The sequence below is a fragment of the Haliotis cracherodii genome, unplaced genomic scaffold (assembly GCF_022045235.1).
Source record: "Haliotis cracherodii isolate W230 unplaced genomic scaffold, xgHalCrac1.p SCAF_7, whole genome shotgun sequence".
NCBI classification, from domain to species: domain Eukaryota; kingdom Metazoa; phylum Mollusca; class Gastropoda; order Lepetellida; family Haliotidae; genus Haliotis; species Haliotis cracherodii.
In genome coordinates, this window is record NW_027266330.1 from 1,725,789 (window position 1) to 1,736,840 (window position 11,052).

General features: G+C 40.7%; 1 protein-coding gene across 1 annotated transcript; it reads right to left on the bottom strand.

Annotated features, from left to right (window-relative positions):
• Window positions 1–5,808: 5,808 nt before the first annotated feature.
• Window positions 5,809–8,935, bottom strand: LOC139447908 (scavenger receptor class F member 2-like). The gene is made up of 3 exons (XM_071229388.1): window positions 8,880–8,935; window positions 6,237–7,202; window positions 5,809–5,819 (listed from the first exon to the last, which is right to left on the bottom strand). The coding sequence occupies exons 1-3, from the start codon at window positions 8,929–8,931 to the stop codon at window positions 5,809–5,811; spliced, it is 1,029 nt and encodes a 342-aa protein (XP_071085489.1). The 5' UTR covers window positions 8,932–8,935.
• Window positions 8,936–11,052: the final 2,117 nt, after the last annotated feature.

Below are 11,052 nucleotides of genomic sequence, written 5' to 3' on the forward strand. Positions count from 1 at the left end.
GATGTATCAGTAGATGTCGCGGAGCTTCGATCCAGGGATCAGGGGCGTCATAACACATGAGTAAAGTAACAATGAAAACGTGGAAATAACTTCACAGGTTTATTATTAACAATTTATTTTACCAATAGACGACAATAAAAGGATCAAATAAGCCAAAGTTGCGCCAACAAAGATCAATGATTAATTATACCACAACAAATACAAAAGCGGCTTAACTGTATTAGAGTAATAAAATGAGAGTAGATAAAACCACACTATGACAGCACATTAAGTCGGCTGCAACCAACTAACACCCAAGGTAATTAACTCAACACTCTGAGGAGTGAATGATCTCGTGGAAGTAAAATTACGAGAATAAACACAGAGGGCCTATCCTTAAAATAATTCACTTGGACAATAAAATAGTCGAGACATGTTCATATCAAACAAGTTTGATTGACTAATGATTCACTCACTGTGACTTAGCAAGGACATTGGAAAAGTCCCCAAAAGCTAGAGAATCACAGGAAGGCTGGTTATCCACGGATTACTTGACAAACTTAGTATTGGAAACCCTAGTTACTGAGTTTACCTCAATACAGGCAGTCAGTAGTAGATCAAAGGTGCACTGTAATCTCTTACTTACGAAATCAGAGTTTTGAGCGACCACTCATTAGCACACCAACCCCTAAAACGGCATAACAAACCGTAGGGGAAACGACACAAGATCCTGACAAGGTGTAAATATATATTGCCCGCGGGACTCGGAGGAGTCAGCCTCTTCTGGACAATCGGGGAATACAAAAAGTCTGAGGCACTAGCCACTCTGTGTTTCTGAACACAGGGAAAACACCAATAGCAGACTCACTACAATATCCATACAGAAGGTATAAGAATCAAAACAAAGTGATGATCAAGTTATGAAACAGATTCATTAAAGATGTACAACAAGCTATGTACATTAATTGAGGAGGGGGGGACCAATGACCACAAATACATGAGAATATCTGAGTGTACGTATAGATTACCCTTATGTTTGAAAATCATAGTCACAAAAACATTTTCAACACATAAATAAGGTAGCGAACTTATAAGAGATAACAAACTTCAAATCAATACATGGTTTGAGTGTGTCATTTTACCACAAGAGAACAAAATATAAGGGTAACTAATTCTCTGACTAAGAAAGCAATGACACTTTACAACGGCGACCGCCGGCTTTACCGAAAGGTATCGGAAACTGGACAAAGAGGCGAGGGTAGCGACTCGGTCACTAGACCGTGACACAAGCAGTATAACGACTCGGTGACAGCAGAGTACACCCTTGTACATTTTATAACAGAGAGCAACATTACCCCTACCTCAGGGCTACACAACAGAATAGACACAATTGTTATTGTGGATGGCTGGACAAGAATCTGTACAAGTGTTGACTGTAGTTACAAATTGCTCCTCAGCAAGTATAAAACTACTTCCCTTGTAATGGCAAAGTGCAGATTGAAATCAAGGGAATAATGTACAAATTTACATCCTTGTTTGAAACGCAACAATACAAGATTTGCATAGAACATGAATTACAACGTATAATACTGGACTGCTAGTTTGAAGCTACATGGCAGATACAAGTAGACTTGTTATTTAATTCTTTGTATAAATACCATTCGCCGTTACATTGAACAGGCTGCCCAATCAGTAACTTTGTTCATTTCAACGTCTGTAGGGTAATGTGCAGTACTGCAAACTGAACTACAAGGAGGATCTTTTGTACTGAGGATGGTCAAGAGGTATTTCCAAATAACGGTAGATCTAGGATCTTAAATCAAAGGTTTTATAAAACACAATATAGTTTCATTTTGACCCCATCAATTTTTATTTAACCTCAGTTAGTTGTAGAGATTGTGTGGTTAATGTATGGCATAGAAGACAAGTTAATCGTCCACTGGAGATATATAGCTGACAACAATCTTCGGATTAACATGAACACCCCTCTCCAAGTGAGCGTAATCCGTGGACGTTCTGGTAGATGTGCCTGCTGCGTCATCGCCAGCTTCATCAACGGCTTCACCTCCTGGATAGCAATCAGCTAAAACAGGCAAATCAGTGCCACCATCTTCTACGGTGGTTTCTTCCCCTGGATAGCAATCAGCTAAAACAGGCAAATCGGTGTCACCATTTTCACCGGCAGTTTCTTCCCCTGGATAGCAATCAGCTAAAACAGGCAAATCAGTGTCACCATCTTCACCGGCAGTTTCTTCCCCTGGATAGCAATCAGCTAAAACAGGCAAATCGGTGTCACCATCTTCTACGGCGGTTTCTTTGTTCTGGGAGGGAATGTGGATGTCTACATCCTCGTCTTTGATCTCCCAGTACAGCTCTATCGTCTGGTACACCGCTGAAGAGGTGTCCCCCCGTCTGGGAATATCATCAGATGGCCCTTCGCTCTCGTGCTTTCTGTTGTAACAAAGATGTCAAGAGATTCAGTCTTTACTGTTGGTTATCAACATCAATCATAGGTGGTGGCAGAAAGGTGCATCAGGCAATGCTGATATCATCTCTCGTTACATGCGATAACATCCAGGCGTGAATGCATTGTATGTGAGTGATCGCCCGAGTTGTCTTTAACGCCGCTTTTAACAGTATTCCAGTTATATCACGGCGTGTCAGCTTGGTATGGTGCTGACAAACCTAGAAACTTAATCAAGCAAACCGGAATTCGAACCGATAATCATAGGTTTATACGGCTGGGCCACCGTGCCCCCTAATGCTTCGTAAACGACGTCAACTCTGATTGAGTGAACATCGCCCTTTTCAATATCAAACCAAATGTATAACTCGACAGGCTATGTAGCGAATGTGTAATTGTTTATATCGTACCTTGCCTACATGAACTACGATATGTAAAAAACGTTGTAAGAGACTTAACAGGATGCCAGCTGCCATGACTATACTGACCTTCTTTTATATCTGTGTCTCCAGTACCAGGTACAGCATGCCACCAGGATGATGGGGACAAACAACACAATCACTGTCACAGTTACTGTGAGGGTTTCACCAGTCCTTGCAGCGCCTGACAAATAAATTGAAGCAACACATGATACTTCATGCATGTATCAGTATGCTATCTCAGCAAATATTAGCTTGATTTCTTGGCATTAGCAATCCAGGATTCCAACGGCACTGATTAACGCAAAGCAGTTCAAGGCGTTAGAACATGTCTACACACATATATCCAATCGCAAACTATATAACCCTAGATTTCACAATGGTCAATTTATGTCAGGCAAATACCCTATTCCCCAAGCCAACAATGGGTGGTTTCGTCTCACACAAATAATATTGGGCCTGAGCAAGCTACTGGCCTTGGGTGTTATGGTAATGAAACTGGTATTAAACTGATTGTTGTGTATAAATCCATTATACGTTCAGCTGGGAGAAGACAGCCTTGATTGTTCTCTGGCGTTTCTGTTTCCGTCTTTCTCCCCTTTGAACGTTTCCCGTTTCTAACGCTTTCGAAGAAACTGTCAGCCATGCTGTGAGCCTATCAATATGGTTCTGTTATGTGTGTTTTTTTATATTTTTAGTTAATATATATTTCGATTTTTCCTGGTTAACCATGCGAGTATGAACACAAAATACAAACAACCTGTAAATCATAAACAGCAATGTTGTAACAAATGTCAATGTTGTAAAAGGGAAAATTCCTGTTGAAGTGTGTGTCACAGCTAGCTGCATTAACATCCGGAAAATGTGTGTTTTGCTCTAATCATAGCACATATCTAGTAAGTTAGTCACAAGTTGCAACATTTCTTATTTCTTTTTGTTATAACTTGTACCCACCTGTCTGCAATAGGCCTGCATGAAAATGGACAGTAAGAAAATAGAAAACTGTCAGTCAATCTCTTTTTTATCAAGTTTGAATCTACGAATGGCAATCTACCCAAATTTAAGTGTAGAATAAACATAATTCAATACATGAGTTAATGGATGTTTTAATGCCATAAGCGTATCATCTACAGAAAACATTTTGATGATGAAACTGAAACGTTGCATGGATGAGGTCGACATTGCTATGTGGTATTGGTGTTACAGTTTGCCTAACTATCGATGCATTGCAAGTATCCATTGCCCGCTGCCAATATTTCGATGCAAATGTTGTGGATCACGTAAAATATCTATCGATAAAATCATTGAGGCACTGTACTATAAATAATAGAATCCATGGACATAATATCAATTACATTATATTTACTGTGCCATCGTATTGATTCAAAATACACGTAAATATGTTTCCTACTAACATTATCTCCAGATTTACGTTTATTGCTTTCATGAAGACTGTTCATATCCAAAACATTAAGTTCCACATATCATTCAGTCATTGTTAGGGTCGAGGCATTTGATATCCAAACGCCCATATCATTGACAATCAATTAATCTAATTTATGCTGGTGGAGACAAAGCATTTTTAAAGAGGTATATAAACCATTAACCGTTTACACAATGATTTTATTCCAGCATATTGTGGATGTTTCGTAAGTGTCGTGGAATAGTGTTCAGCCTGCCATCAAGACCATCTACAGATTAGGTAAAACCTGTAGAAAACAATCTACAGATTAGGTAAAACCTGTAGAAAACAATCTACAGATTAGGTAAAACCTGTAGAAAACCATCTACAGATTAGGTAAAACCTGTAGAAAACAATCTACAGATTAGGTAAAACCTGTAGAAAACAATCTACAAATTAGGTAAAACCTGTAGAAAACAATCTACAAATTAGGTAAAACCTGTAGAAAACAATCTACAGATTAGGTAAAACCTGTAGAAAACCATCTACAGATTAGGTAAAACCTGTAGAAAACCATCTACAGATTAGGTAAAACCTGTAGAAAACCATCTGCAGATTAGGTAAAACCTGTAGAAAACCATCTGCAGATTAGGTAAAACCTGTAGAAAACCATCTGCAGATTAGGTAAAACCTGTAGAAAACCATCTGCAGATTAGGTAAAACCTGTAGAAAACCATCTACAAATTAGGTAGAACCTGCAGAAAACACTCTACAAATTAGGTAAAACCTGTAGAAAACAATCTACAGATTAGGTAAAACCTGTAGAAAACCATCTGCAGATTAGGTAAAACCTGTAGAAAACCATCTGCAGATTAGGTAAAACCTGTAGAAAACCATCTGCAGATTAGGTAAAACCTGTAGAAAACCATCTGCAGATTAGGTAAAACCTGTAGAAAACCATCTACAAATTAGGTAGAACCTGCAGAAAACACTCTACAAATTAGGTAAAACCTGTAGAAAACAATCTACAAATTAGGTAAAACCTGTAGAAAACCATCTGCAGATTAGGTAAAACCTGTAGAAAACCATCTGCAGATTAGGTAAAACCTGTAGAAAACCATCTGCAGATTAGGTAAAACCTGTAGAAAACCATCTGCAGATTAGGTAAAACCTGTAGAAAACCATCTGCAGATTACGTAAAACCTGTAGAAAACCATCTACAAATTAGGTAGAACCTGCAGAAAACACTCTACAAATTAGGTAAAACCTGTAGAAAACCATCTACAAATTAGGTAAAACCTGTAGAAAACCATCTGCAGATTAGGTAAAACCTGTAGAAAACCATCTGCAGATTAGGTAAAACCTGTAGAAAACCATCTGCAGATTAGGTCAAACCTGTAGAAAACCATCTGCAGATTAGGTAAAACCTGTAGAAAACCATCTGCAGATTAGGTAAAACCTGTAGAAAACCATCTACAGATTAGGTAAAACCTGTAGAAAACCATCTACAGATTAGGTAAAACCTGTAGAAAACCATCTGCAGATTAGGTAAAACCTGTAGAAAACCATCTACAAATTAGGTAAAACCTGTAGAAAACCATCTGCAGATTAGGTAAAACCTGTAGAAAATCATCTGCAGATTAGGTAAAACCTGTAGAAAACCATCTGCAGATTAGGTAAAACCTGTAGAAAACCATCTGCAGATTAGGTAAAACCTGTAGAAAACCATCTGCAGATTAGGTAAAACCTGTAGAAAACCATCTACAAATTAGGTAGAACCTGCAGAAAACACTCTACAAATTAGGTAAAACCTGTAGAAAACAATCTACAAATTAGGTAAAACCTGTAGAAAACCATCTACAGATTAGGTAAAACCTGTAGAAAACCATCCATCAATTTCCAAACTATCTGGTTTGCTTCCTGGTTGCAATGGGAGAAACATGTGTATGCAATCTCCCTCCTTCACACTTACTTGTGTTGAAAGATTCTGCAAGGTCCTCTGGTAGTGTATAGTTGCTCGTACAGTTGGCAGTTTGCTGACATCCATCAGTTGAACATGTTGTACAAGTCAGGTTACAGTATTCCCCATGGTGGCCGCTGTTGCAGCCATGCAAGCACAGACCGCTGTTGGTGTGACACGCTTGATGGAGACAATTCTCAGAACATGACTCACAGCTGGAACCCCACCGACCATCAACACAGCCTTCCACACAGTCTCCAACACCATCACAACGTTGATGTGCACAGCGAGGGCTACACTGGGAGGAGCACTGTGGACCATACCAACCATCTAAACAACCATGCACACATTCACCACTCTGGTTGTGACACCCAGGTCTACAGTCGGCCGACAGATTGACATCATCCGCCTTACACTCGTCAACTGTCTGGATGGAGTAAGGAGGTCGACAACCTTCGCTGCAAATCTCGGTACAGAAAGTCCCAAAGAACCCAGGAACACAGCCAATGGTACACCCATCTTCGCATGAACCTAAACAGTTAACGCACGAGTGTTCACAGTTAGGACCAAAATGTGGTGGACGACATTCCTCACATATTCCTGTCTTTCTGTTACAAACTTTGCATTCTTCAGAACAGGTCTTACACTCTAACCCGTAGAAAGACTCTTTACATCCTTCATAACAGGTTCTGCCAAGGTGGCAGTAGTTCCCGTCACACCCACTTGGACATCGTGTACAGGTGACAATGTGGCGGCCACACGGTCGGATGCAGTTAGAGCCCTGGTATCCGGGCTCGCAGCCTTCAGTGCACCTACCAATACCTCTGCTCGCAATAAGCTGACAGGTGTTATTCCTACAGTTACTGCTGCACACGGATCTGCATTGCTGGCCGAAGTATCCCTTGTGGCACTGTGTGAGGCAGTTGGCGGTGTTGTCATCACAGTCAGAACACTGCTGGTTGTCCCTACATCGAGCACCTGTCAAAACAATTGAAACAGTTTGCCATAAATACTTCCACCAAAGTCTTTATTGCTTCCGTTAAATATGTCTGTCACAAAAAACAAATCACCTTAAGTCAGGTAACTCATTTCACTGGTTCTTACTGGTGCCAAGGTCCCCTCGTTATCAAAACAAAGACTGGCATGTCTGCCTGGCAGCACGACCACCATCTGTTCTTATAGGTGTCGGCCTCGCCGACGCTCCCATGTATCACGTATTATCATTATTATTATTTACAGATAAAAGTAAAACATGCAGCAAAGAGAGTTTGAGTGACCTTGGCACAGTCAGGCTGGTTAGTCTCCTCATCAGCTCAGGGCCCTTGGCCCCTCTACACGCAGCCCAGTCAGTGAATGGAACTTCTCCCAGGAAGCGTCGACTTGTCAAATCCACCGAATGTACGCTGCAGTCTTCTGCATTACCCAGATTATCATGAGGGCTGTATTCCTGGTAGAAAACACGGGTACTCTCCCAATGGCAATCACCAGATTGGGAGGTACCAAACCTAAGGCACCAAGAACCATGGGGAGTCGGACAACTTGGTACTTGGGATGCACGCGTGACCTTTCGAACGCGAGGTCCGCATATTTGCCATTATATATGACAAATCTAATTGTCTGGTCATTATAAGCTTTATGATCCGTGACTCTACTTCTCTGAACCAACTGAATAGATTAACTTATATTGTAGAAGAATTCTTGAAAAGTCTTCCAAGAAATAGACAACACTCCAGGAAACAGAAAGTTTGGCATGGGATTTTGCTCAGACTAGTACATACTGTAATATCTTTTACGAAAAACATTTTAGATTTTCATTTTTTTCAATCGTTCCGGCCTCCGAGATCTAGTGGATGTAACATCTGCCCATTCAGAGGAATGTCGGTGGCCGCGACATTCAAAAATGATCTTAAAAAATAATATTTGTTCTTACCCTGCCTGACCCGTGAAGATTCCGGGGTAGAATAGGTCTTCAGCAACCCATGCTTGCCGTAAAAGGCGACTAACGGGATCGGGTGGTCAGGCTCGCTGACTTGGTTGATACATGTCATCGATCCCAATTGTGTGGATCGACAAACACAACAAACACTTAGTTTTATGTAGATTATGTGAGTGGCGGGTGCTATCAGTCATGTTTACCCTTTTCGCGATTACCTGGTGTCATCACTGATTTTAAGTGATCCTTTCCTACCCTGTTCGCCGCAATGTTGCCTTACGCGCCAGATGGAACCTGTCGGAGAATAATCGAGGCTGGATAAGAACTGCCGTTTTACAAACAGAGAATCTCAACCGAGTGTCTTTTGATATCAAATATATCAACACGAGTTGATAAAAGTGGACAAATTCCGAGGCTTGCCGATCGCTTGATCTAATCCAAGCGATATCACCTGTGGAAGCCAGGATGATAAGCATACTTATACAAAAACAATGGGGTCGACCTAGTATACCTTTTGCCGACATTTTTGTAGCACATAATGGAGATCATTTCGTATTCAATATTACTTAAACAGTTTGATCCAGAACAGTTCTCTTGAGTGTCTGTCAAACTGTCAACTGTCAAACATAAAGGTTGCCTCAACATTCCTGCGAATTTCGCAAAAACATATACTTTTGTCAACAGCACAAATCTCTTCAGTTTTGTAAAAGGTGGTGTCTTACCCGATGAGTGTGTAGCTTGACTAAGCAGCAGTAGGATCTTCACAAACTTCATAGTTGGTCTGGAAAGGAATAAGACGGATTGGTAAATAACAATGAATGTGGGAACCGTCCACGTGACGTTATGCATGCCACGTCTGAGAATTCCCTGCATGAACGATACACAGGTGCAGTTGAATTCAAAATCGACCAGCGTGATTTAAGAACATGATCATTTTTTGGTACAATCTAATTTCTTGTAACAACTCAAGTGGGGCGTTACAGCACCCCAACGACTGAAACCAAAGTCGGCCCAAATGCATTCCATAAAGTTTCAATAATGATACAAAGTATACTCGTATTGCATAAAATAATAATTATTGAAACTAAACCAAAATAAAAAGGAATCATGTTCAAATATGCTGCATGATGATAACTAGAACATGTGGTAATCGTTCGTCCATCCGAAGTGTTGTCATGCTTGCTTGTTTGTTTTTTGTTGTTTAACACAGCACTCAGCAATATTCCAGCTGTGTGACGGCTCTCTGTAAATAATGGAGTCTGGATCATACAACCAGTGATCGACATCATGAACATCGATCTACAAAACCTTCACGTGGATGAACTATTCTGTGAGTTAGTGAGTTAGTGAGTATGATTTTACGCCGCTTTTAGCAATATTCCAGCAATATCTCGGCGGGGGACACCAGAAATGGGCTTCACACATTGTACCCATGTCGGGAATCGAATCCGGGTCTTCGGCGTGACGAGCGAACGCTTTAACCACTAGGCTACCCGACCGCCCCCGAACTAGTCTCTGACAATTAGCTGATTGTTCACATGGAAAAAAAAAATTAATGAAATGTTCTTTACAGACTGATGGTAATGTAATCACTGGTCCAGCAATGGCTGTTGTCGGTCCCAGAGTTATATGTCCGTCATTGTGGTGAGGACAGACAAGTATTCTATCCATAGTTGAATAGCGAGTGCATGTAGCAATGTTGATTTGAAAGCAAAACTTAAAGATATTATATATGTTTTATTGTAGGTGCACTGTGTGTTACACGATGTTACTGTTCGAGCAATTGTTTAAAGAATTAGAACACCCGTGAAAGGAAGTCATACAATTTGTCAACACAATAAAATGATCGAGGGCTTCTGTAACTGCGACGAGGTTTTGAAACAGTTAAACGGAGATTCGGAGTGATCGAAGCAACGAGCCCCGCATATAAAACAGTTGCCCGCATTAAAATAGTTTCATCATAGTCCTGGGGGAGACGATATTGTCTAACAAACTCGTTCATTGTTTGTGTAAGTACCCGCGAGTGTTTCTCTCTGCTTGATATAGATGTTGTCAAGTCAGAAAGGCAACAATGTCACTCTTTGTGTTTAATGTTTTCACTATTATCCGACAACGCAGATTCCATTGGCCGAAAATGGCAAGATAGTGTTGCAAAAATACTATGAATGGATCACTGTAAATCAGTGATGATACCAGGTGTTCGCGAAGAGGGAAAACATATGCTGCCGGTAGCCGCACCACTCACTAGTATCTGGTGAATCTACTTCATGTGCTTGCTGCTCTTTACATACATAATACTTATATTGGAGATCGTCCTCACTCTGAAAATCACGTACATGGCGCGAATCAGATTACTGGTTTCATTATATGCACACGTCTTCAACAATCGCTTTCTGTTTCCTGCACAATGCCAAGAATGACAAAAAATGAATATGAGGTTCAAGGCGTCTAAGTAGAGTAGTTAATGGTGTCGGAAAATGTAAATATTCTTCAAAACAGAAGACCATTAATCCCCAGTATCCAGACACCAAAGTTGTCTATGACTGCCGACCTGGGCGACAGAGGACGACAAACACGTCATGACCAACTCTCTTGGCTCACATCCAATATCACTGTTGATCTCTCAAGGAGTGAGTGAGTGAGTGAGTTTGATTTTACGCCGCTTTTAGCAATATTCCAGCAATATCACGGCGGGGGACACCAGAAATGGGCTTCACGCATTGTACCCATGTCGGGAATGGAACCCGGGTCTTCGGCGTGATCTGTCAAGGACCCGTGTTATGCCATGTTACATGTGGATTCCCAAGAGTTTTGCAAATTTATAGGAACAGACGTTAGTGTTTGTGAGGTTGGACAATATCATATTGAGTAAAACACACCCACGTACCTGTGAAT

Excerpts from the sequence above, each read along its gene's own strand:
- LOC139447908 (XM_071229388.1), bottom strand. The coding sequence starts at position 8,931 with ATGAAGTTTGTGAAGATCCTACTGCTGCTTAGTCAAGCTACACACTCA. Across the intron at positions 7,203-8,879 it reads TCAAGCTACACACTCATCGG|GTGCTCGATGTAGGGACAAC; the intron begins GTAAGACACCAC and ends TTGTTTTGACAG.